The following is a 27,007-nucleotide window of genomic DNA, read 5'->3' as shown; positions in this document are numbered from 1 at the left end:
TTTTTTTTAATTCGTTTTTATTTTAAATTATGTATGTATTTAATATTACTTGTAAATAAAAAAAATATGTATCAAAACCGTGAGAACCCGTAGCACGTAGAGCTTTCTGTTAGTAAAAGTTGACTAATTTGCATAGGAATTATTTTCTATCATCATTAGTCCTGATATACTGCCCCAATTTAATTCCATAATCATCACCTTTATAAAACATCAATTAATGAAGAATGCAACTTTCAAACTCTAATAACTCCCAATTTTTGTCACTCTATTAATAGTAGAATAATGTCTAACTTATCCGTCACATCTTATCTTAACTTATAAGTTATGAACCACAAATCTAAAAATAGACGGTTAAATGGTAATGCCCAAAATACAATGCGTCTATTTCTGTACAGGAAACGAGTACAAACAACAACAATTGTAGCGTAAAGTGCAAATAGTAGAATCAGATTAGAAGTGACATTCGTTCTATAAGTGACATTCAAGATTTGATAAAAGTTTTTTTTCCCTTCGTTGAGGCAGGTTGTCATTAAATTAATTCTGTTTATAAGTAAATCTTCCTTAAGAACAAAGCGATGGGCAATGCGAAATTACTGTACTGTGAACCATCTCATCAAACTTTATCCAATGTCACTCAACACAAATACGATTCACTCAACAAATAAATAAAAAGTACAAACCTTTGTTTCCATCTTTTTGTTGTGTGGTTTGGTTTAGTAGGTTCAATCAAACTCAACTGCGTGTGAAATTGAGGACTTGATCATAATGGAGACGAAGACGTAGAAATGACAAGTCGTCTCAAAAATTGAATTATTTCTGTTCCTCACTGACAGTAAGCATTATGTGAGATTTTGTATTGTTTCAAGTCAACAATTGGGGTAAAAGTGCGTAAAATACAATTACACTACGGGAATGGTCTACATATTTAAAAGTAGAAAATGGGATGTTCATATAGGTAAAATCAACGCACTTTCTCATAATTGTGCTACTATTTGTGGGTGAAATCGATTTTTACAAATTTAAATACCTAGAACATGATTGGTGAAATATACGCCTTGTATATTTATGATAAATTAGCATATAAATTAGACATTTTTTTCGACTACGGTATAATAATCAGGTACATACATGGATAAGTTACATAGGTTTAATAGCACAGCACGCTAAAGAGCTACGTGTATTTTAGAGACAAAGAGATCAGAAGGCGATTTTTTTTCTTGCACACATGAACATAATTATTCTATGCACCTGTTATAACTTAATACTAATTTGGTAAAATTAGAATCGAACCAAATTATGATGCAAGAAGTGGGTCGTCGTATTTCGCACAATGGTTTCAATCTGTTTTTGCACGTCCGGCTGAATCCGACGGGTAAATACACCCTCAATCTCACGCTCCAACTCCATCACCGACTCGTCCCCTGTATGCTCGCGATGCTCTTTCGTGGATAATTCACCCTAAATTATTTCGCAAATTATCAAATTTCTGCAAATCTTCCGCAAAAAATAAAGTAAAATTCTCTCACAACGCGCTTCTCCAATCCAAGCGTCCTCCAGTACAAGTCTGCAATCCCGACCCCAATATCGCTCCCCTTATCCAGCAAGATAACCAAGGGCTGTAGCTTAATTCGCACCGATAAGGCACCCGTATGGATCGGAAAGATCGAGTGGATATCGAAAAGTCGGACAGAATCGGCCGCAAAACGACTTTCATGGAAATACATTTCTAGCCGATTGTTCAGAATTTCGAGCTCGTTTCCTCCACCGGGACATCGTAGCTCGATGAGGGGATCATGAACGGCATTGACCGACTGGATGGTGACGATGTACTGTGGGTGACGTTTCAACCGTTGTTGGAATTTGAGTCGGGATAAGCCCCACTCGTGGGTTAAGATATTCTTCTGAATTTCGTATTGCAATCGGGAACAAGAGGAAGAAGGCAGGTGACGATTTTCTTTTTCTTTTACTGCATTTCGGGTACAGTTTATGAAAAATTGTAGAATTTATATTATGCTTAAAGATGACACCTTACCTGACGGGATAACCACGATGGGGTCCAAACTTTGAGTAAAATCCAGCACTAATAACACCAGGACACAACTCGAGATGAAAATAGAACTGAACATTTTCAAGATTATAAAATTTATTTTTACAAAGTTACGAAATACTGCGATGACACGACCACCTCAAAATTAAGACTGACACTGTCTCTGAATTGTTACATGCATACGTTACTCTTGCTTGCGATTATGTTACGCGTCTGTCTTGTCTACCTGGTGAGAATGAGATACAAATCTGATTTCTTGATCTCTAGTCGAATCCAATTGTCGGAGGAGGATGAGGGATTTCTTAATGAATCTCGTAGGTATTTTTAATTCGCACAGTAGTAATAACCTTGACTAATATGAAGTACCGTATGAAGTACTATTTTTGATGCACCCCTTCCCCCGCGGTACTAGTTTTGTAGGCAATTAAACTCTCTGCACGAGGAAGATGAATGCACAGCTATAAAAAAAAGTTGTACTCTTATTTAATGCAGTTTATATTTTAACGAGGTAGCATGCAACGCAAGTCATGTAAGTATAACTGCGAAAGAGTACATAATACATAATGATGGCATATATACATGGTCGGGTGAATTCTTCTCAAGCGTAAATGACACATATACTACATACATACACACTTGGCTTTAAATAGTGTTTTTAAATGATGCATGCATTTCTTAAGGGCATGCATGCACTAGTAAAAAAAATACCTAAATAGCGTTTTCATCAGCTAAATGATTAACTTTTAGAACAAAACGAGTAGTTTGTTTTACAAGAAAATGAGACAATCGCTTCGACTCATTCATTGTGTACATGCGATGTGTGGCATGGTTTGGCGTGGGTGGGGGTTAGTTGGATGGCTGGTCTCAATTCAATCATAATAAGACATCAACGTCATCATCTCAAGTCGGAAATGTGATTGTGAGCCAAACCAACATAATCATCGTAGTTTAGAAAACAATAGGAAATTGAAAAGATAAAAAGTATGGAATTATTGTTGGTGGATTAATAAAACGGTTCGAGAGTATTATGTTGAATAAAAAAAATCAAGATAGCAAAGTTTTGTGAGGTATGTAAACTCATAATATGAATTGAAATGTTTCCAAACCAAACAAAAATTATGATGAAGTTTGTGCGGGTGAAGGTTGCATTGGTCTTGGATGATGGATGTGGATGTCCTCACGACTACAAAACCTCACGAAAACAAAGAGATGACAATTCCTAGTAAAAAAATATAAAAAGACCTTTGCGAATTTAGGTCAGGAGGTATTTGACCATTTCTGTATGACGACAGTAACAGCAAACAACCACACATAATCAAACCGCATTGCACACTTTAAGTTAATTCACTTACTAAATGTAATGCTGACAGTGCCATAATGCCCATAATTTTATATTAAGCAAATAAAAAAGTTTTGTCATACAAAAAGGCATTGATGTTCCTTTAACATATTAATTAACAGCCTTTATTTTCTTTCTTTCTTTAAACTCAACTAGATTGTAACGTAGTTTTAAACACTCGAACATTTATATGCAAAGAGGTATTATAGCTATTTTAAGAAATTATTTGTCAAATATAAATGCACTACTGAACTGACTCCGGATCTTGAAACACTTTTTGTTATTTATGACTCAATGTTTATAGATGAAAGTTATGAAGGATTGTTCATGTTGCCTGTAGCTGGAAGATTGATTAAAGTGCTTTGTCCGGCCGGGAGATAAGTCACATTTCTTGACTTGGCTAATTGATAAGCAATGTCTTCAGCAGCTTCGACTCGTCGCAATTCGACCAAGCCTTCGCCAGCATCCTTGAAAGCGTTGGCCAACAAGTTAGCAGCCTATCGACATGTAGACATTGTAAAAATTGTTTTTGATAATAGAATTAATTCATAAAGTTAAATGCCATTATTACTTGAGAGTCACCCTGAGCGGAAATGATAGCAGCTTTCTTTTGCTGTTCAGCCTTTTCTACTAGGAACCTGGCCCGCTCGGCGTCTTGTTGCGCTACTTGCTTCAATTCGACTGCTTGAGTAAACTCTTTTCCAAAAGTAAGATGTGTCTAGCAAAAAAAACGAACGAAAATTGGTAATTTTCAAACAGTTTGCTTATGATCCCTAAAGATTAACACTTATCCACTCACGATGGAAATATCGTCAAGAATGATACCAAATTGTCCCGCACGTTCATTAAGCGCATCAGAAACCTTAGATGATACAATTTCTCGCTGCGTGATCAATTCACCAGCATCAAACTGGGCGACGGTAGCCTTTAAGACTTCATTTGTGATTGAGGGGAGAACCCTTTCATCATAATCGACTCCCAGCGTGGTGAAAATCTTTGGCAGCTCATCGGGAATGGGTCGGAAGAGGAGTCGAAGGGTAATGTTGACATTTTGCAAATCTTTCGAGCCAGTTATTGAAGGGACGTTTCTAGGGCGGGAGCGGATGTCGAATATAATCGGTCGCTGGACCCATGGCACGAAGAAATGTGTCCCTTCTCCAATCACGTCGGGCTTTACTCCGTAGAATCTATCGAAAATTACAGCTCTGTGACCTCCGTCAACTGAAACCCAAACAAAACCGATTTATTTTATACGTCGTACGACACACTTTTACTTTCTAGCTTTACCCAATCAAATGCTAAATTATTCTTCACAATAAATTGCAAAATCACTCTGAAACTTCACAATATCAATGAACATGAATAACTTTTTCATTTTTAATGACATTGTTAACAAATTTGCATGTCTTGATAAATGTAACCATGAACATGTGACATGACGCAATACAACCGGCATTTTCTTTCGTTTGCTTACCATTATACAATGCAGAGTTGACCACTCCACCCACCACGGCCACACCCAAGCCCAACTGCCCCAACCTCGTCATAATTTGCGCCGCCATGTCGACTTATATGTTGAACTTGTAAATTATAATTTTAGAAAAAATTAGCAAAAAATCTTCTAAAATCTTCTAAAATCAATCTCGCACGCCTTTCTATATATCCCGGAATGAATCTCAATCTTTGTAATTTTAAACCCGGCGGGGTCACATCAGCTCAAATTTTAGTCTCACATTCATTCCAGCAGCCGACAAAGATAAAACGCAGGAGAGAGGGTCTGGAAATTTGTGTTCCAAATTTCCCGTTTTTCGGGGGTGTTCCCCACACCACACCCAAATTTGTCATCCTCCACGCCAAGAAGACACGTTTTTCATCAGATAAGGTTCAAACAATGGATTGATTGTGTCCAAATAGTGAATGTGCGTACGTGCATGTAAATGCGTAGTTCTGCTTCGGTTTAAATTGCGTATTGGGATGGTTCAAGTTTAAAGAAAGTGTTAAAATTAGCCATCATTTCCCAATATTTGAGTGAATTTAGACAATTAATAGTGACTAAAAATTTTATGAAATTTATGAATAAGGTGACCTTGAAAAATGACAATTTCTTGATAAGCGATAATTTTCCATATCCATTGTGTTCAAGTGCTTGAATCTTATTCCGAGATTTGGACAATAATTCCTCAACAAAATTCTTGTTGTGATCAATAAAATTGTGTTCGCCATAAAATTCCGACCGGATGCATGGGTTTATGAAAATTATTGTGTTTATCGGTAAGCAATTTAGAGTCTCACTAAACGCTGCCAGACAAACACCAGATGCATGTCACACATAACATTTTACACACAATTTAGTTGGTAACAACTTTTTTAGAAAGTAAAAAAAGGGTTGCCCATACGTAATCTCGCCATGCAATGTAAATATTTTGATGCACTGAAACAAAGTAGCCGAACAGGCCGAACCCAGCTTTACAAAGTTGGTTGATAAGTTAAGATCCTTCGGCTGTGGAAGATTTAACAACTCGGATTCATCGGCAATTTTAGCATCTCTTTGTTCCAGGAGGGATAAAAATTTTATGAAATTTTTCAAAAAAATAATTCCCCTGCATAAAATTCTATTCCAAATTATAAACCAAGTTCAGAAAATTTTCATTGGAGTCAATCCTCGCCGTATTTTTGCCAAAAAATGTACAATTTTCGCATATTAGTTAATTTTCCATTTATATTTCTGAATCAGACTAAAATTTCCAGCACATTAGAGCTGGGACATGTTCCCAAAAGTGAACGTTTTTCGGAACGTTTTTCTCCTTTTTTGAGTCACCGGAATGACTGAATGACTACATTGTGGTACATTGTAGGCCCTCGGAAAGGTATACGTGAGCCAGAAAGTTCTAATGCAAAAACTACGCAGTTTATATGACCTCCAAATAACATCTCGGTATTGGAAGGCTGAGCGAGATGGATGTTGACATGGTGGTTTTGCGAGTTTTCCTCTCTTTCATACTTTTCTATATTTCAGCAGCAGCAGAGGAGCAGAGGCAGAGAAGTAGTTATTCAGTTGCGATGTGAATTTGAAACAGAACGGATTGCCCTTGTTGCTTGCGTGAGATTGACCTCACCTTGCTGTTTGCCCCCTGTTTGCCCCCTCCTCGGGCCCCTTGACCTGGTGTGGTCAACGTCACCATCATCGCCACCCACACCACCGTCACACCCCCCACCACCACCACCACCAGCTGCCCACCCAGCTGTGTGTCAGTCGACTTGTCGCGAAGAACCTGAGGTGACGACCAGCCTGTCTGTCGTCCCCTTGGCTCGACGCCACACAAACGCCAGTTGATGTAAACCTTAGGGCTGATACGACGACAGAAAGACGGTTCATTAGAGAGTTGTCCAACAACAGACGGAACAACGGTCTGTCACCTCCTCTCGAATGATCGTCACCTGCCGATTTCATCATGGCAGGAAAACAGGTCAGAGCTCAGAAGGTTTAAATTGGGAATTAATGGATGATAATGATGATGATAAGAGACGTTAAATTAATAAATGAATCATGTAATTTGCATCAGGGATTTCTCAACCCTACCTCCACCACCAGCAACACCACCAATACTGCAACGTTCTCTGCCCCACGGTCAAGACCAATTAGTGAGGGAAGGACTACTACTTTACCAAGAAGAACGAACTCGCAAACTCAAGCAATTACTACTACCACTACTACTACCACTACTAGACCAGCTTACAATAGAAACCGATACGAAAATGAAAATGATCACGATGGAGGAAGAAGCAATGAAACAATGTGGCGATATTCACGACAAAGTTCAACCTTTGAGCAGCAGTTGGAACGAAGAAATGTGCAAAAGCTACAACTCACAGCGAATAATCAAGTGGATCGAAGGGACGAGGAAACCAATGCAAATAAATTTACTGCGGCTAAACATAGTTTGTAAGTTTGTACTGATATTGGATAGACTTGAATAATTTAGTGATGGTTGCGAGTCATATTTATTGATCGTGTTTTTCAATTTCAGGGTTAAAAATTCAAGTAGCGAAGATGATGAAGGTGGTACGAGCGGAGAGGAAAGACAGCAACGTCCAAATAAGCTTTTTCCTGTTCGGAGTGAACAAGACGAATTATTTCGCAAGGTTAGTGAAACATCTTTTTGAAATTCTATGCAAATTGCGTTTATTCATTCTTCCTGGATATTTATGAAAATTATTTTCATTGTCATTCTTCCCCAGGTCCGGTCAGTCTTGAACAAAGTGTCATCCGTGAATTATACTCGTCTCCGTAAACGGTGGTTGAGCCTCATGCCACAAAGTGAGGAGGAAGAGGACGATGGGGAAACCCACCTCACGATGGAACAACTCGCTGACGTTCTACATATGATCATCTTTAAAGCGTTGGATGACACAATTTACATGCATATCTATGCAGGACTCATGGGCTATGTCGTGTCCCGAAAGCCGGCCGATATTTCCATCAAGATTCGTAAACTCATCAATGCTCAGCTACATCATTTGCTTCAGAGGCTTGCCACGGATAAAGAATTGGCTCTTTTTCATCGAAGTACGCAACTCGTAGATGCCACGAGAAGGAGAAAAGTCACCCTGCATCGCTTCATTGCTGAACTGTACTGTGAAAAAGCATGTACCTCAAAGTTCCTGTATCAGAGAGTTACAGACTTGATGATTGTGAATAATTCTGGTGAGTAAAACTAATCTAAATGTTATATATTTTCCTTGTTTCCAAGTACTAACTCTATACAATTTGTGATTTTTTTCTCTAGTTGATATCGACGAGAACGTTGAATGTCTTTGTGTCCTGGTGACCTTTGCCGGTCAAAAATTGGAACAAGTAAAACAACCAATGTTGGATAACATTGTAGCAAAATTGGTTCAACGTCAGACCGAAACACCGCTCATGATATCTAAACGGATTCAATTTATGATTCTGGATCTCGTCGAAATGAAAGCGAGTGGTTGGTCGCCCCACAACAAGTGGTGGTCACCTTCAGTTCAAAGGGCACCAGAACGGGAAAGGACTCAGAGTTCTCCATCACCTTCATCTCCCACATATTCGCAAAGGAACGAGCGCGGCTTGATGACTCCACTTCAACAACAACTAACACCAGGAGAAGAATCGCCAACAAAAAAGATCATTTTGAAAAAGCCAGTAAATGATGTACCTACTCCTCTTCCGAGGTCACGAACTCGATCTGAGGGTAGTAACAGTAGTAGCGTCGTCGGATCAAATAGTAGTAGTAGTACTAATAAAAGTATTGGAGGAATTACAAGAAATAACAGTGGTGGTGGTACTTCTGGTATGAAAACGTCTTCTGTTGTAAGAGGGGTGGAAATTGTTTCAATGGCACCAACCCCAGAAAACAAGAATAGCAGTACAACAACAACTACTACTACAACAAATAGTTCTACGCCAAAAGAAGTTTATTCAATTACGTCCCACCAGTCTGGAGAGCAACAGCAAACGCAACATGGGCAACCGCAACAAGGGCAAGAAGATAATAGAAACCCGCAGCAACCGAGTCAACAAAATAAGTTAAGAACAACAACCGAGTTGACTCCTCATCAAAGCCGATCACTAATGGCATTGTTGAACAAAGTCAGTCCGCTAAATGTGGACCGTATGGCGCAGCAGTTATACGAAGAAGTCCTCACGTTGGAAAATAGTTTCGATGAAGCGGCCAATTTTATCGTGGATAAAATTTTGGATGACGCGTTTTACATCTCGTCACACGTCCTACTCATTCATCGAGTGTCTTGTAAGCCAAACATGAAGAGTTTTGGGATCAAGATCTGTGCCAGACTTATGTTTATTTTAGAGGTACGCACAAAAATTTAACCATTTATCAACTAGCTTATTTTATTATACAGAGTACATATGCTTACTTTAATTATTGTTACTTTTGTGTATGTAGAAAAATCCTGTATCAAAAGAAGGGTTCCAGCTCATAGCCGAACTGTACAAATTAAACATGATTGCATTTTCTCAAACTCGCTCTGCTTTAGAGTGGCTCATGACAAGCTGTCCCGTCGCAGCCATAAATTCAGCCATGGAATGTCTCGTCATGTTTCTGTTCATCTCAGGAGCCAAGTTGGAGGCGGATGCGAATGACCAAGTTTGGATGAATGGTTTAATCGAGTTCTGGGAAAGGAAGGCCAAATTCGTGGCGCACAATCAAGGGAGACCCCTCTGTCTTCTTCGCGATGTGATTGAGCTACGGCAGAATAAATGGGCCTCGCAACACATGCCTCACTGGATTCCACCTACCATTGATCTCCCCACGGTCCGTTTTGAACCGGAAAGTCTGATTCGCTTGTATCAGTCTGATGAAGAGGTATACCGATAGATAATTTGTTTATTTCTAGTACATCAAAAATTTCAAATAATTAAATTGATTTTTGTTTGTAGGAATTTTTGCGCTTCATCAGAGGAGGAACTTCGTCGATGGGCCGGATCGACAAATTTTGGAAGGGAGCTTTGAAATACGCTGTCGTCTATGGGGATTGGGAACGTGACCCAGAATTTTTACACATGACTGGTTCATGTCTCAAAACCCTAGTTCTGAAACGAATCCTTCGACGCGACAGAATTCACGCTTTTATTGGTTATTTCGTAAACGAGGTGGTCAAAATGGCACGAGTTCATTTCAAAGCGTGGGATAATTTCGGAGTGATAATGGGTAAGCCCGACCAAATAAATTATTTATATTGTGTATCTATCATGTTTGTATAGTGTACTAATGGATCGATATGTGAATTTAATTTAGACGGCCTGGCTCTTTTTCGGGAGGAAATTTTCTAATATCTCTACATTCGATCGATCCTTATTATAACTTCAATTAGTATTCCTTTTCTCCTCTTCTCTTCGGTTTCGGCAAGACGGAAAATGTACAAGCACTCTTTGTTCTCAAGAGGAAGACACCATGCGCATTATTAAAATTAACGGAACGGATTCGAAGACTGGAACAAGTAACTGGTTATCTATATAATTTATTCTTTAGGTAAATATTTCCGCCTATACTTTCTAAAGATCGTCAATTATATTACGGTTAATTGTATCCTAAAAAAATGAATTCTTTAAACTCAATTCAATAACATTTTGCTTAAGTAAGCATAGCATGATAGATACACAATTCGATCTAAATTAAAAACGCAAATTTAGTTTTGCACGAAAAAAAACAAACCCACCAATAATTTTAATAAGTTAAGTTAAATTTTAGACCACCTTTTTTTGATGCATGCGATGATGACAAAAGATACAAGTAAATTAATAAATTGACTGCTGCTGCCAACCAAATACCAAACCACTACCATCAAGTATATAAGTATGCATGTGTAACAAAGAAATCTACTCAAAAACTTAAATATTTACATGCTTAATAAAAGTCGGTGGTATGTAGGTAAGCATAAAAAGAAAGTAGAATTATGTATCAATAAGTATTTAATAGGTAAAAACGCCTCTGTCTTTTAAGTGATAGGAACTTATGTACTCGAGTTATTACGACCTATGTATGTAGCTTGACTTTCATCTCGACTTTTTCGGTGCAATACGACTATTTTGTCTTTTATTCACAATTCCTTTATTTGTTATTGGTGTGTTATTCTACAGTTTTTTTTTAAATCACAAAGAAAACAATAACTTTTCTTTTAATTTTGGTAATTATTATGGTTTAGAAGTACAAGTAACTAGATTAGATTGGTATTGGCAGTTACATGTAAAGGTAGATTAGGTATGTATTAGGTAACAAAAAAATAACGGTAAATGAGAGGAATCAAGTCAGCAGAATGGTTGCATTACACACATTTCATAAAATACCTGTACGTACGACTTGATAATTACTACGTTGGTGCCATTAGTTATGTGAAACATGACACATTTGTGCATGTATTATTATAAATTAGGAAGTAATCGATATAGCATAATATCACATAAGGTCTATCCGATGCAGTGATGACTAAAATGACACATGTAAACCCGATCCGATATATTTCAAAAACAAGTCAGAGATGTATCATCTCATCATCAGCTCGGACGGTACTTGAAAAAAACTTTGCTTATCTCTTTCGTTAATTATATCAATTAGTTAATTACATTATTGCCTTCATTAAATGGTACAAGATTTAGGCGTGAGCAAAAAAAAACATTGGTAATGTATATAAATAGTATTTGTATATATTTAGATATTTAAATTATCGCCATACGTCTAATCTATCTCTACTACTAATTAGATATATATACTTTAGTTTTTAATTTTAATAAACATTATTATAACCCATTATTCGGGTCAGTCGGAGGATAAAGGTCGTCCATCACCCTGCACTCTTCCAAGACTGATTATCGGTGAAATGTTGACTTTGTAAGATTAAATTGTAAAAAAACATAACATTTACATACTACCTACCTACCTGTTTAGTATATGTATTAGAAAAGGAGGAAACAAATGCATGCCGTCTCTTATTACAGAATTATTCTACTATTTGTTGCTTTGTTAAAGAGGTCAGTCTCTTCTGCTATGTTTTCTACATTTTTTGTCTCATTTTTTGTGCTAGTAATAATCATAATGATTCTGTAAAATGTTAAAAATATGGCTTTGATACATCACATACATCACTCTGCTTCTATGCTAATTCGCATTGGTTTTATTAGGTTTATTTATTGATTGGCCTATTCTTTAGTTTATAGTGTTGTTGTGATAAGCATTGTTGTTTATTATCATAATCTATGCATTTATTTCGTATAGTTTAAAGAACATTGCGCAACCACCGCTTTATCATTTTGTGACCTTCCAGCTTTAATTGGTCTTTTACAATAGTCGCAGCAATATCATCACTTACGTAATTAAGGGACAAACTAATACCGGGATTGTCGAGTCTGTATACCGTTGAGGAATTTATATAAAAAATCAATGATCTCCGTAAAAGCTCGACGCGTCCTCCCCTCCGTAGAAAAGTTAGTTATCAGGTTAGTTCTCACGTATGTATGTATGAATCTGTATTGTTAGTAGTTTGTATTTACCGTGTGCATATAACCTAAATAATTTGCTAAAAAAATTAGTATGTATCAAGTATGTAAGATATCAACGATTTATACCGGAACTCTACCGTATAAAAATAACCGCAGTGTATTCTAGTAGTAGTAAATGACGAGTGATGATTTCAAGTTTCTGGTTGATATGCATGTCTTAAATAACAACGTATCATCACAAGTAAAACTAAAAAAAAACTCACTCTAATTATAATCATTTTTCATGTTTTTTTCCTCGCTCTATATAAAATATGCGTGTACTCGTGCTAATTTTGTCTGTGTTTAGAATACATGCAAAAAAATTGGTTGTGCCAATAATAAGTAAATATCTAGTTAGATTTATAGTTAAGCATTGGATTTCTCTCTCTTTAACAAAAAAATCCATCCAACTCAGGTTTATAAAAGTTGCAAGAGAGAAAAGAAAAAAACTCAACAATCAACCAAAAAATTTGTAAAGGAATGTCGGATTATGGAATTGAATCAAGAATTGTACCTTCGTTTTTTTAATGCAGCATTATTATCATTCGTGTTACGTATGCATAATAATTAATTGATAGAAAGCTGTTAATTGTGATCGGATCGTGAAAAGCGACATTTTTATGCATTTTTTTCTTTTTTTTTTGTCAAAAATATTTATAACGGAATGATGATCACATGAAATACTTAATTACGGTTTAATAATTATTGGTATCTATCTATATCTACTCTACGTATGTACGTACTACTGCTGCCAGCCAATTAAATAATATACATACATAATACATACCTAAAACTACCTTAAAAAGTAATACCTACCAAAAAAACAACCACAAATGAATGAAAATTGCTTAAAAAAGAAGGAATCAGGTTTCGTAATAATGATTAATATAGAATTTTATTATTGTACACTGATGGATTGGTCTTGTATGTAAAAAAGTAAGAACGTAAATAAGTAACTGAATACGAGTATGAATTGATTGGACTGATTAGTTGGTAGATCTCCTTATGAGAAGAATCCCTGACGTTGACAAATTAAATGATAGTATCTGGATCTAATATTCGTTGAGAATCAATAATTGCTCTAAATTATAGTTAAAAAATCGAGAGTATTTAATTTAAATTGTGTCATCTTTTCGTGTAATTAAATAATTATACTCGTTACAGAAAATGAAATATGTAGATTAATTGAAATCTGAGAACCGTATTTACTCTCTTTATTCCTCTACGTGGAACTCTATATACTATTTAAACTTTTCCGTTTTTTTCTTTCTTTTTGATAGATTTGTAATCATTCTTTCTAACCACTTGTAATAAATGATATGTTACAATTTTACATTAATTTATTACTCTTAAAATTATTATGAAGTAGGTAACTTTCTCAAATCGAAAAGAATTTGTTAACCGAAAAAGAAAACAATTATCATGATTCTTATCCGAAATTTGAAACGTGAATAAAACAAACGTTATTGATTATTATATGAATTTTGTTTGTCGTAGCAGTTTCTTGGCATCAGTTCCAATCGGCATATCGAGGAAGAAATTGATCATATTTCTTTAAAGTAGGTCACTCGTCTACAAGATAAACAATTACATCGTTTATGGCTATCCTACATATCGTAGGACGGAAACGAACATGACTTTTTGTTGGCCGGGGTAGTTGTTTTGGATTATCAACTTGTAATGGGCCTCCCCCCTCAACAAATTCCTCTGCAGTGAGGATGCAGGTGTTCAATGGATAAAGAACCTTTCGCATAATATTTGCATTCTCACTGGTTTTGTTGTTCTTCCAAGAAATTGGGTAAAGTAAAGTATTGCAAACATGGGTTGAGCTGGATATATAAAAGAGTGGATTTTGGACCAGGTAGGAAGGAGGACATGGCATCATCATCATTAACATAATTATTTGTTGGGTGGGTGTGGAGTGTCCCATTCGGTGAGTCTTGAGCGTAAGTGTCTAAGCTGAAAGATATTATGCTAAGATTCATTGGGTGGGATGTTTCACGAGTCGACACAATTGCAAAACGCCATCATACTTGCAGAGAGACTTTAATGAATGCTTTGAAATTGTGGTCTAGTTTAACGAGGACTGTAAAGCCAAATTTTTATTAGGTTTTATTTGTGATAACTTGGTATTGCGATCAATATTAAAGTCATTCGAACTGAATTCTACAATTTATACTGATGTTCTTGATTAGAATATTGATTGAAAAAGCTTTCATTATGTATGTATGTAGACTAGTTTGAATGTTAAAAGTAAAATGTCAGGGTGAAGGGCAAACTCGAACTTTATAAAAATTCGATTCTACTTATTCAAGAAATCAATAAATTGTCAAATACATGGATAATCCAGTTCAAACCGAACCATAATGGAGGACATTTCAACTTTCAAGCATGAATATCATACATTACTCAAATCTTTTTCCATGACTCAAATATTTTCTTGAACAACGATCACAACTATTAAAACAATTATGGTGGTAATAAAATAGAAAAAAATGAAGAACTGAAACAATCCATTATCGTTAAACTGCATGAATTCCTTTATGACCTGACGCTTTCATTCAGTTTCTTGGCCCCCCTTAAACAAAACAATGAGACTAGAGTAAAAATTGTGTAAAATAAATAAATAACAAAAATTAAAGGTTACCAATGCTGATGTTGAAGCAATTGCAAGAGACATTCTCCTCTGTCGTGGATCTAATCGTTGTTTTCCACTTGGAATCTGTACATTATGACGAAACTTGAAAAACTTGTTCCATTTTGATCAATTAAATGTCACCAACCTTTTTATTCTCCAATTTGCCAAGGGCTCTGGAAATCAAGGCATTTGACGAACCCATGTATTGACGAAGTAGGACGTGAGAGACGTCTTCATGAGGAATTACAAAGAGTCGGTTCACAGTGAGGGGGTTGAATTTCTGAAAATGGTACACATGCAGATTACTGAGACTTACTTGAAATAGTTGTACGAGAACTTACAGAGATTATGCTGTTGCACTCTCGGGGGATGAGACACGGCGCAATGAATAACTCTTTGGAGTCATTGTCGACAAAATAACCTTCAATGACGACTGCATCCGAGGTGAAATCAGGCAAATGGTAGACAGAGAGCGGATTAATTGCAGGAACAAATCCACCCTCCAAGTATCCTTTAATTCTTTCCATGCTCCAATTCTATACAATTAATGTAAATCTGTTTAAATAATTTTCAAGATTGTTAAATTTATGTGCCTATTATCTAAATAAGCAATATATATACCTGGAATTGGGGCAAATATTGGCAAAGGCTGCAAGCAACCTTAAATCCCCAAGAAGCCCACAAGTGCAGGAGTAAATCATCTCCAGGAAATGACATCAAAGACGCTTGTGCAACTTGATCTAAAGCATCTGAAGGAAAAAAGTAGGCCGTGAGAAATGTTTCACATGTGACGCTCGATGATCGACACTCTTTCTTTAGAAATCCAAGCTCCCCAACAATGCCACCAGGGCCAATGATATCACTGAATGAGTCTTTGAACTCTAATTCTTCAAGTATTTCACAAATGGGAAACATTCCATATCTCATTCGAGCCTGTGCAATTAGATAATTATTATAATATATAAATACTATCTAGAAATCAAGACATGACTGAAAAATAAATCATTTTTAATTTTTATTACCATTTTCAACCTTTCTGACGCAATAAATCCAACTTTAGCCAAACCAGTGATAATCAAGTACACACCGTGAGGTAGATCACCAATTTTATAGATCGTATCACCAGGGAGAAAATTTAACAGGACTGCTTTGCTCTAAAGCACAAGGTGCATAATTAAAATTCACAATAATCTTTAGCTTCTTGACATGAATATTATACCTGGAGAAATTCAAAACTCTTTGGTTGCAGCATTCTTCGGAACCAAGACAAATTAGCTAGGAAGGTTTCGGGTGAAGACACTCCTATAATTTTAGGAAATTTATGAAGTTTTTTAATCAGGTGTTCCAAACTTAGCATCAAGATATCAGCGTCGTCGCGCTCAATTAAACCTAAAAATTATGTTGAGTGATTAAATATTATTCTCAGAAGAACGATCACAATGCAAAATAACCTCACCATCATGTCGCAAGTCCAGCAATGTAGCTTGCATTTGGTTGATCACTAGTCTCGCTGCATATCGAGACTTTGCAGCTACAGCTATTTTTTGATAACTCATTTGAAGTGATCCAAGCTGTAGAATAGTTGCGAATTTTTCTCGTTCAAGAATTCTATAAAATAATACCAAAATTGGTTCAAATCACCCAGATTAAAAAACACAAGCTTACTACCTTTTCATAAACCGAACTTTCTCCATGTCCTTAAAATCATGAAACATTTTTGGGATAAGATTCACCACTTGTTCGATCGCTGATACGAATCCTTTTCCCACTTGTAAGCTGAGATGCACTTTCTCCTTTTCAGATTCTTGCACAAAGTAGGCAAAAATGCGAGAAAATTTTAGAATTCTTCCGCATGGGACAGTTTTGCCATTTCGTTTCTCCAGACTCCACCGATTCATAACATCTGTACATGTCGGTAACTTAGATGGAGTGTCCTCAATTCGATTGCAGACTTCCAATACGTATTTTAAGACTGATCCTTGGATAACTCCTTGTTCATATTGACGACGGAAACTTATCTGATCGGAAGAGAAGAACAATGAGAAAGCTTGATTAGTTAACTAAAATTGGGAGATTAACCTGATTAATTACCTTGAAAGCTTTTAAAAGACGAAGACGATCATCTTCATTCAGTTGATTTCGAAATTCTGCCCCATTTTCAGGTTCTTCTTTCACAGAAAAATCAACTTTAATTGCGCTCGCCTTCTTCATTGTGTCCTCGATTGTATTTATTTCCCTTTTCATAGAGGGGTTCTTTTCTGTCTCCTTTTTATCTACTGGATACAACTCACTCTCGATAAATGTAAATTTCCTAACTGAATTCCAATCCGCGTTTGCATAATCAGGATGATGTCGTAATCCACGGAAATATTTACGTCGAGTAATTTCCAAGTATTGTAAGTTGTCCTCCATATCGGCCCGATGCCTTTGCGATATTGTAGTCATGTTCAAGACTTGCATCAACTTTTTTGTCGTGGTCGCATTAAGCAGCAGCGTTAGAATTACAATTCCAGCCGTTTGGAAAAGTACCTGATAAATAAAATTATCACAAATATTCCTACATAGCGTTTTATACGCATAAGCCCTAGTTTTTCTTACTTTCGGTCCTAGTTTATCAATAGTGCATAAATGTGGTTCTTCATAAACTTCGAGAGCTAAACACAATCCCACAGCCCCACGAAGACCACCCCAACTAACGACGGATAGCGTTTTCCAATCGAACCCATACCCGAATTTATGAAGAATTGGTTTCAGCAGGACAAGCATAAGGAATCTATCAAAAAAGTACTCATGCAGTTAAGTAGAATATATACCAGTATATATATGTGCATACATTTTACATTTTATACTCTACCTGATTAGAATGACAGAAGCATACAGTGCAAAAAGGTACGGAAAGTCCATCCCGTCCAAAAATAGGAACGCCTTCCTCCCAATGATCAATCCTATCAAGAAAAACAGCAACGTGTTCGCCATGTAGCCAATCACTTCCCAAAAATGGTGTAACGGAACTTCTGACTGTGGGCTGATGCAGTGATTAGCCTTCAACGTTAGTCCTAACAGCACCACGGCCAGTATCCCACTAACTCCGAGAACCTCTTCCCCAACATAAAATGTGAGATAGGCCGAGGCCAAAGTGATTGAGACTTCCACGCTGGGATCATTGAATACTTTGGAGAGACAGAATATTGTTATCTTGGCGCAGACGAAGCCAAACACGGGTCCGCCAACCCCAATGAGGAGAAACTTGAGAAATCCTGACAGCACGACAGTGCCCCACCCGCCCTCGTGGTCATTGTGAACGAGAAGTTCTTCGAAAATTTTGAAAAGAAGGACAGCAATCCCGTCGTTAAGTAGTGATTCTCCCTCGATGAGAACAGAGAGGCTTTCAGCTGCGCCCAAATCACGCAAGAGTCCGACAACGGCGACGGGATCTGAGGTACAATATTACATTGGTTTTGTTATTCGTTTACAGCAATTTTATTGAATGGCCATGTGCATTGATTTACCTGTGGCACTTATAATTGATCCAAATAAACTTGCTTCTACGAAATTCCACTCGTACTCTATGAATAGGAAAATACTCACGACTGCAGTGATAAAGGTAGAAAATAATAATCCAGGTCCAGCAAGGAGTAAAATCTGCAATTATTTTCATAAAAAAATATGGTCGAGACATGCCTAAATGAGTAATAAACCTGTGGAAGTGTCCTCCTAAAGGTGTGGATGTTGATCTCCATCGCACTCTCAAAAATGAGCACGGGAAGAAACGTGGACAAGATCAGTTGCGGTTTGAGTTGAACGATGGCTACAAAGTCGTCGAGAATGGGACAGATTTCGTCACTGAGTCGTCCCACGCCCAGTCCCACAAAGAAGATGGCAACAGTATATGGAATTTTGAGGGGTAGTCTGCCAAGGACCTCACGAACAAACGCACCCACACCAAGGATTATGACAATAGAGAGAAGTTGGATCAAGTCATTGTTGTCAAAGTCGCTTCGTTCGAGGCAGACAGCAGTTACAACTAAATATGCACATGACAATATGTAAGACATTTTTATAATCGGAGATAGTTCGTTGAGATCTTGTGTTGATGATTTTCTAACCTGAACTATTTCCTGAATGTTGACGAAGGAGTTCACTTGATTCACAAAACTGTCGAAACTCAAACGCGTCGTCGTCTAACGCAATATCAGCTCCACCTTCATCAATCATGTCTAATTCCTTGCAAAGTTATCCTTCTGCAACAAAATAATAAAAGCGTATGTGTACTCGTAGAAATATAAAATTGAACAATTTTTTCATACGATGAATATTTCAGTGTGCATTAAATTACAAAATGTTTACAGGTCTATACTTAACTAAACAATTCGTAACAATTAATTAATTCTTATCCAGCTAACACAAAAAGAATAAGAGGCACTGTTAGGTTTTATTGGCTAAATTACAAGAGATGTGAATATCATCTGCAGATTACAATATGACAAATTATTGTTATTATTTCAACTAGTAGTCACAATTAGTTTGGTTTGTCATAGGTTATCACAAAATGAGCATTGTAAAAATATTATTGTCCCGAATTATTTATTTATTCAGTCTTTAGGGAAATCCCGGACATCGCTGGGCTTGCTCTTGGTCAAGGTGCGCTTGACAACTCCCTTAATTTGTGCTTCCAAAGTACTCTTTCGCCGTCCTAAGAGAAAGACAAACGTTTTCAACGAGTCATCTGAAATTAAAATTTAATTTCATAGAATAAAATATGTACCTCCTGAACTTCGGTTAGCACTAAGGTATGGAACCGATCTTCGCCTTTCATTGGACTTTTTACTTAGCAAATGGTCGCTTTCATGGTCCTTTAGGCCCATTGCAACCCCAGGACCGTGAAGAATCACCTTATCCAGTGAAGTCTGCGATGCAGAGTCATTCAAAGTGTCCAAATGATCTTCTTGGCAAATTATTATTAGACGAGGTTCGACTGCTGAACCAGGTCTCTGTTAACGAAAACATATGGTCAATTACAGTATTCTGGCATACAGATACATGTGCTTTAATTTATTGAACCCACTTGACCAATTCTTGTCCAAGTTGGAGGAACGAGGGCAGGAGCAATGGCAACCTCCGTGGTGGTGTCGTTGATCAATTCACCTTGGATCAAAATTACCTCCTCGATGTATTCTGGCACTTCGATCGAATTGAAGTTTTTGCCGATTGGGACAACACCTAAGTTACACAAATATTTGAGCATTAAGTATTTTCAATTATTAATTTTCAATTATTAATTTTCAATTCTTGTGTTAAGCTAACATTTTACCTTGTTCTAAATGTGCTCGGATTTTGTCACTGCTCCAAGACTGTGTAGATAAAAAATATTAAATACGATGATTAACTTCCCTTTAATTGTATGGCGCATCATGATTTTTCCTAACCCCATATTGCGCCGTCGTATGAAGAAATTCCGCCGCCATCTTAATCCCCCAACTTCGCCAGAGACGACCTTCTAACGAGTCATGGGGGTCATTAAAATGACTCAATCCGTTCTCCAATATAGGATTTGACCAGAAAACCACTTCAACATCTGTTGCACACATTATTGACGCTGCACGAGGTAACTTGGAAATGAATCCGTACTCCCCAATTATACCCCCCAGCCCCATAAAATCCAACTGGGTGGAAGCAAAGGAAAAATCCATGAGGAATTCGGCATTTGGGAAAATTCCATGTTCAGTCAAATTGTTGATTATGTTTCGTGTGGGGGTGTAGCGGAGCTTAACCATGCCGGAAGTGATGAGGTAAATTCCTGCACTGCCGTCAAGCTCGTCTCCTATTATTTATATATTAATATATAATATATTTAATAATAAACGTATAAATATACTTTAATATTAAATTATAATTCTCACCTTCCATGTATGCTTTGAGAATGTGGGTCTCCTAATTAATAGGAAATAATAACATGTAAATTCAATTGAACTTTAATTTGTATTGCATTGTTTGAGAAACCTTGAAAAAAGCAATCATTTCATCATTTCCAACAAGCCAGGGCAAAGTTTCAATCATGAAATCGATACTGGAAAGTTTTAGCTTATTGGGCGATGCCCAAAGCTTTTTAAGATTGCCATCAATTTTTGAAGTTAGGAGATCAAACTCCTTCTCCTCCAAAAGACCTGGAAATAAAAATCGAATAATTGTTACAAATAAATAATTCTTACTATCGTTTAATGTTAACTTTGCCTACGTAGACGTACCCTCGAGTTTCATCGTTTCTAATTCCTCCTTCATGTATCCACAAATAGCTCTCGAAGCATGTCTCGTTTTAACCGCGACGACGACGCCGGAGTGATCCATTTGCAGTTTCAACAACTCTCGGACGGCTTCGAGTCTATCTGCGTCCAGTAAATTTCTAAATTTTCGACAGATCATCTTATTTGTGATAATTGTAGGCAGAAGTCGTAACGCGTCTTCGAGACAGCGGATATATCCGGTTCCGATGTCATATCCTAAAATGAGTGAAATTAATTAATGGACACTTGCGTAATTAATTAAAAAAATGTTTTAAACTGTGTCTACCTTTGAACAACCTAGCGTTTACACGGATTTCAATAATTCTTGTAAACTTGGGCAAAATCGGTCTCGCCCATCGCAAAAGTCGAACGAACCGGACAACTCGGATAATTTTGAAGAAGATAAGATTTTCCGAGTTAAGATTATCTGTGTCTGAACGAGTCCAACCCCGGGTTCCAATTGCGATACCAAATTCGGCGAGGGATACGAGTAGGACAAAAAAGTCCAAGAGATTCCATCGGCTGTTACAATAGTCGGTGATGCCTCGGCCAATTATCTGAGATCGGTGAGTTAAGAGAAATGATTGAAAAAGTGTAAAATCCAATAAAGCATGATAATTTTACCTTGAAAAGAAATTCGAAAAAATAAATAGTAGTAAAAGTAATTGTAGAAATGAAAAGGAAATCTCGTTCCTGTAGAAAAATAAAACATTAAAAATTGACGTGTCATAAAACATCTTAGGTGCACTTTATATTACCGGTCCAGGCTTTGCCTCTCGGTTAGTTGCGAGTAACACAGTTTCGAAAATGATCGGGGCCAAATTTACAAAAATTACCTAAATCCAAATGTAATTGCTTAGTCGTTCACTACTAATTTTGATATAATTACTGTTTTGTTACAAAGTAAATTATCCCGTGGAACCACGGCTGAGTCGTTAACCAATAGAAGGGATGTCGCCATCTTAAAAGTAAATTAATTTGGAATATTAAGCACTGCATGTTATCAAGAAGTAGATAAGTATTATTTTGTCGCATTGTGATTTCCCCTACTTCGCCTTTGGTTTTGTGGGTTTCACTTCTCCTGTCGTCATTTCAATAATTTTGTTCCGCAACCAAGCGATAACACCCTTAATTTCCCAGTGGTCGTTCAAATCCTTGACATGAATCATTTTCAAGTGCATGTCCTCTTTGGCTTCGATTGCACCGACTAGGACTTTGACACCCTCCTCGCTCAGAGCTCCCTTCTCGTATTGTGTCCAGCATGAGATCTTCATCGACTTCAAAACACGACTTCTACTCTCTTCCATCAGTTTCTTGGCCTCGGGGTCGTCCATGTCCAAATGATCGTCGTCACTGTCTGACCCAAATTCCTAATACAAAAAAAAGTTAGTAAAAACGCTCATATAGATTTTTTCGACCATAATTCGCAATACATTGTCTAGACCAGCGTCAACCGCAAGTAAAGTTTTTGATGAAGATGACGGTGTTAATGTAGTTGGTCGCTTAATCTTTCCTTGATGAATGAGGAGTAGTGAAGGCTCTGACTTTAGTTCGATGATAGGTCTGTCCGCCGCGAGTTTTTCATTAATTGGCACGTTTGTAGAGCTCTGAGTAAATTTGAGGCGAGCAGAACTTAAGAATCCACCAGTGATGAGTTTCTCATTCAAAATTGCGGATGCATCAATCAAATTTTCTGCCTTGTTTTCATTCTGTTGTTTTTGAGCTGCGGCGGCTTCTTTTTTAGCGTTTCCCTTTTTCGTATTCTAACAAGAATGACCAAAATAATATTTTCTAAATTTTGCATAAATTTTATTAAACAACTCTTACTACATACATTAGCATACGGGTCTTGTATGTGGGTAAAACGGTGAACGATTTCCCAATTTGCATCCGCTAAGAAGCGATCATGCTTCAAAGCAATGATTGTCCGAACTCTGGCGGCCGTAAGATTCCTAACGACATGTGCCATATCATGCAACTTTCCCAAACTGAGGGTTGTGACACCCAGATAGTCGAGGAGGGACTTGGTCGTCGAACCGTTAATGATCAAAGTTAATATCACAATCCCAGCCGTGTGCAGTAAGAACTAGAAGACGACAGGAAACTCAGTTTAATTAAGTTACAAATTTTTACAATCATAAATCATCAATTAGGGAGATTATGAATTTCTCACTTTTGGCCCAACTCTAGTATACATGCAAATCTTCTTGCTTCGATAAACTTCAAGTGCAAGGCAGACGCCAACAGCTCCACGAAGCCCACCCCTAGAAAAAACATGAATTTAAATAACTGGAAAGTGAATGCTAATTGTTAACAAACAACTAACCACATCATAACAGTCAGATTTTTCCAATTTGCATCATATCCGACGCGACGGAGGATAGGGCTCAAAACGAATAGCATGACCAGTCTGGAAAATCAACCAACCAACCTATCACTTTTTAAATAATAATATTTTACTTATTTTTATCACATGAAACACCTTACCTTATAAGATTAAGTGTAATATAAAGTCCAATTAAATTTAATCCATCCTCGTTTTCAAAGCTATTAATGGCTGTTTCTGAAATAACGATACCGAGGATGACAAATAGTACAGTATTTGCCAAAAACGACATCATTTCCCAAAAGATGTGCATTGTATGCTGTAGAAAATAAATAAGTATTGTATTTACGAGAGAACAATAATAATAATTTTTGCATTAATAAGAACTACTTACCATCACTTCGGGACTGATACAGGTGCTCCCTGCAACAGCAAAATTCATAAATACGAAGGTTTGAAATTAGCTTCGTAGTTCAGCACTTTACCAGCATTAATTGTTACGCCAAGTAAAACGACAGCCATTACGCCAGATACTCCTGAGGAAATTACAAATTAAATTACAAATTAAATTCCTGTCGTAAGTAATGCATTAAAAGATCCACCAATTTAGTTTACTTACCCAGGTAAAACTCGCCTACAAAATAAGTGAGATACGCTGCCACTAACGTAATAGTAATTTCTGTTGCAGCATCATTAAAAATCTGTGGAATTCATATTTAAGTTAATTAAAAAGATCTATCTATTAAATAGAGAATTTCTCAACTAAATCTTTTTAAGCGTTTATAATATACCATGGTCAGACACCAAATTGCCACTTTTCCCATTGCATATCCAAATGTTGGACCTCCAATTGCAATTTTTACAAAGGTTATAAAAATATGGTAAGGATGTCCACTGACATCCGGGTCTTCGACTGCTTCCTTCAAAATGTGAAAGAGAAGAATGGCCACACCGTCGTTCAACAAGCTTTCACCTAAGAAATATTTTATTAAAAATAATAATCGACCAAAACTTAATAATATTTAGTAACTGAACCTTCAATCATGACGCTTAAATTTTCCGAGGTTCCCAATTCACGTAAAATTGCCACAACCGCAACTGGGTCTAAGTTGACCAATGAATATTAGTTGATCTAATTAAAAACGATATGTTTCGTATTACCAGTAGCACTGATAATGGCACCGAATAGCCCAGCCTGTGCGAAGGTCCAGGCATAACTTGCCATAAATTGACGGCAAGCTAACGCTGTGAACAGAGTGGATAACAACATTCCTGGTAATGCGACGACACTAATCTGCACCACAAAAAATATAAATCTTAATAAAAGCTATGCGTTTTTCAGACGCGTCACAGCTTTAGCAACTCACCGAGAGAAAGTTTGTCATGAAAACGTGCGATTTCATGGAGAAGGCTGACTCAAAGATCTAGAAGAAAGATCGCATATGTAAATATTACCACCACCACCACTACCATCACAATAAATCCAATTATATTACTCACGAGAAGTGGAAGAAAAATGTACAAAATCAGTTCCGGAGGCGTCCTCGCAAACTTTGTGAACATTGACCATGTTTCACAAAAGTGGGCGTCTACTCTAGATCCTAAACCGAGCACGAGCCCAGTAATGAGTAGAACGACGGTGTACGGGATGGACAACTGGAACGTCTTGATCACTGTTCTGACTGCCCCACCCCAAGCAATCGTGGCAAAGAGGCTGCAGTAGACTTTCAAGTAGTTTGCATTCATTCGGGCACATTGGCTAGCTACAAAGAGAATAAGTACATTAGTCTCAAGATATCTATTTAAAAATTCCAATCAAAACTGTGTTATTTACCTCCTTTTGCATTCTTTTCACAGAAATCATCCGTGTGAATCATTTCAAATTCTTTGATAACTTGTCCAAAGATGAACCTCCGCCCGTTCATGCTGGCCTCGGTGAAAGTCATCCAGCCCGTCAACACAAGAAGGATGACGGACAGGACCCGTTTGACCCATGCGTCGAGACGCATCTTCCCCAACTCTCAGTTCTTACAACACTAATTTGCAACTCAAAAGTCTTAAAAAAGCCCTCTCGTTAGAATACGGTTCAATTATTTTGCATGTCTCGTCGAACGTATCAATCTTGTTATTCAAATAACATCCTCCAAAATTACCACGTCACCAGGTCAACGGCAAGAGAAAGTGGTCCTTATTCCACTTTCACTTCCTGTGGCGAACTGTTCCAAAAACACACCTGTCTTCCTTCCTGACCAACAAAACAACCTACCCCTTCTTACCTCCTGTGCATAAGTACGTACACAATGTGTCACTCACCTATTCATCAGCCAGGCGTACGTACATACATGTGCATTATTGACTTTCTCTCCATAATGCAATTCCAGACTAATAGATAGAAGTTCATAATCCTAAATTCTTCCGTCACTCATCAACCTTGTACATGGAACAAATTGGTAATCTAATCATGCATGGCTCACTTCTTCATGAAATTTTAATCAGCATACATCACTTTTCCAACCACTTTGATGATGATGTACACCCACCTTTCATTTTGGGACAGCAAGGTGAAGAAAAGTTGAAGGGTATTTTTGCTGGCGAGTAATTGATTTCTGAAAATAGTCTAATGGAATGACGACCAGCCAGCTATGTTGATGAGGGACAGGTACACAAGTAAAATGAGTGATCCTACTACATGACTAGTGACTACAAGGAAAGTTTTGCTTTCAACTTTCACCACCACCACCGATTCACTATGCAACACTTATTGCCTTTCAATGTACTTAGTGTGACTGGAATGGTCATAATAAATGATTCAACAGCAACTGACTACAACCACTATTGTCGACGAGAGAAAATTTCATGTTTAGAAAGAAATTACAACGAATGGAATGAATAACGTATAAAAAGTTGGCAGTGATGCAGCTCTCTGTCAATACTGACCACTCCTATTACCAATCCAGAGCATACACAGAGCAATAATATGGTAATAACTACTAGAATTTGGGTCAATTGAAAAAAAACTGTTGAATGCTACTCTTTCAGACGGACAATATGCTAATAAAAAGTGCAGAAAGACATAAAATGGGTAAGAAAACCTTGTAATTATTCAACGCCAATTAAACACGTGGAAGGAGAATGCCAGCGATGAGTATAAATTGCAAAACAACGGGTGACGACGGGGGTGAGATTTCGAGGTCTAATTAACGAATCAGAACTTATAAATGAGGAATTATCGGTTCCTGTTCTAATGTTCTAATTGCTCGTTCCAAGGTTTCCTTTGTCAAAGTGCTTAGTACAGTTTATAGCCGGGGAAATGTCAATCAATCATCCAAATGAAATGTCAGGAAAGTACAG

The 27,007-nt window shown here is 37.2% G+C and overlaps 5 protein-coding genes across 7 annotated transcripts; 1 reads left to right on the top strand and 4 right to left on the bottom strand.

Annotated features, from left to right (window-relative positions):
* Window positions 1–18: 18 nt before the first annotated feature.
* Window positions 19–2,551, bottom strand: LOC110842636. Its single transcript, XM_022088408.2, has 3 exons — window positions 2,033–2,551; window positions 1,527–1,966; window positions 19–1,458 (listed from the first exon to the last, which is right to left on the bottom strand). Exons 1-3 carry the CDS (start codon window positions 2,124–2,126, stop codon window positions 1,279–1,281), a joined length of 714 nt encoding a protein of 237 aa, XP_021944100.1. The 5' UTR covers window positions 2,127–2,551; the 3' UTR covers window positions 19–1,278.
* A 933-nt stretch (window positions 2,552–3,484) lies between these two features.
* Window positions 3,485–5,079, bottom strand: LOC110843096 (protein l(2)37Cc). Its single transcript, XM_022089015.2, has 4 exons — window positions 4,861–5,079; window positions 4,186–4,607; window positions 3,958–4,104; window positions 3,485–3,883 (listed from the first exon to the last, which is right to left on the bottom strand). Exons 1-4 carry the CDS (start codon window positions 4,946–4,948, stop codon window positions 3,698–3,700), a joined length of 843 nt encoding a protein of 280 aa, XP_021944707.1. The 5' UTR covers window positions 4,949–5,079; the 3' UTR covers window positions 3,485–3,697.
* Window positions 5,080–5,121: 42 nt separating this feature from the next.
* LOC110845312 lies at window positions 5,122–13,893 on the top strand. 2 transcript variants are annotated; one of them, XM_022091709.2, is made up of 9 exons: window positions 5,122–5,657; window positions 6,406–6,853; window positions 6,950–7,329; window positions 7,415–7,529; window positions 7,626–8,091; window positions 8,174–9,228; window positions 9,323–9,742; window positions 9,817–10,087; window positions 10,175–13,893. In XM_022091709.2, the coding sequence occupies exons 2-9, from the start codon at window positions 6,839–6,841 to the stop codon at window positions 10,207–10,209; spliced, it is 2,757 nt and encodes a 918-aa protein (XP_021947401.1). In that variant the 5' UTR covers window positions 5,122–5,657; window positions 6,406–6,838; the 3' UTR covers window positions 10,210–13,893. The 2 variants fall into 2 exon arrangements, with proteins under 2 accessions (XP_021947401.1, XP_021947402.1); XM_022091710.2 differs by having other exon boundaries at window positions 6,403–6,853.
* A 588-nt stretch (window positions 13,894–14,481) lies between these two features.
* On the bottom strand, window positions 14,482–19,292 carry LOC110842635 (sodium/hydrogen exchanger 8). 2 transcript variants are annotated; one of them, XM_035848830.1, is made up of 15 exons: window positions 19,156–19,292; window positions 18,748–19,073; window positions 18,559–18,691; window positions 17,904–18,483; window positions 17,648–17,822; window positions 17,141–17,578; window positions 16,718–17,067; window positions 16,506–16,657; window positions 16,269–16,438; window positions 16,072–16,203; window positions 15,671–15,982; window positions 15,391–15,585; window positions 15,195–15,329; window positions 15,059–15,133; window positions 14,482–14,989 (listed from the first exon to the last, which is right to left on the bottom strand). In XM_035848830.1, the coding sequence occupies exons 1-15, from the start codon at window positions 19,262–19,264 to the stop codon at window positions 14,969–14,971; spliced, it is 3,303 nt and encodes a 1,100-aa protein (XP_035704723.1). In that variant the 5' UTR covers window positions 19,265–19,292; the 3' UTR covers window positions 14,482–14,968. The 2 variants fall into 2 exon arrangements, with proteins under 2 accessions (XP_035704723.1, XP_035704724.1); XM_035848831.1 differs by lacking the exons at window positions 14,482–14,989; window positions 15,059–15,133; window positions 15,195–15,329 and having other exon boundaries at window positions 15,417–15,604.
* Window positions 19,293–19,614: 322 nt separating this feature from the next.
* On the bottom strand, window positions 19,615–26,904 carry LOC118434708 (sodium/hydrogen exchanger 10-like). Its single transcript, XM_035848829.1, has 27 exons — window positions 25,491–26,904; window positions 25,157–25,419; window positions 25,024–25,080; window positions 24,818–24,950; window positions 24,692–24,760; window positions 24,448–24,629; window positions 24,276–24,357; window positions 24,142–24,192; window positions 24,051–24,079; window positions 23,818–23,975; window positions 23,657–23,740; window positions 23,504–23,594; window positions 23,165–23,416; window positions 22,764–23,093; window positions 22,381–22,700; window positions 22,231–22,291; window positions 22,089–22,166; window positions 21,955–22,023; window positions 21,617–21,887; window positions 21,295–21,546; window positions 21,050–21,213; window positions 20,950–20,980; window positions 20,476–20,870; window positions 20,361–20,400; window positions 20,115–20,269; window positions 19,815–20,040; window positions 19,615–19,742 (listed from the first exon to the last, which is right to left on the bottom strand). The coding sequence occupies exons 1-27, from the start codon at window positions 25,663–25,665 to the stop codon at window positions 19,642–19,644; spliced, it is 4,119 nt and encodes a 1,372-aa protein (XP_035704722.1). The 5' UTR covers window positions 25,666–26,904; the 3' UTR covers window positions 19,615–19,641.
* Window positions 26,905–27,007: the final 103 nt, after the last annotated feature.

This window comes from Folsomia candida, unplaced genomic scaffold, assembly GCF_002217175.1.
Source record: "Folsomia candida strain VU population unplaced genomic scaffold, ASM221717v1 Fcan01_Sc002, whole genome shotgun sequence".
NCBI classification, from domain to species: domain Eukaryota; kingdom Metazoa; phylum Arthropoda; class Collembola; order Entomobryomorpha; family Isotomidae; genus Folsomia; species Folsomia candida.
This window is presented reverse-complemented; position numbering and strand designations above follow the sequence as displayed.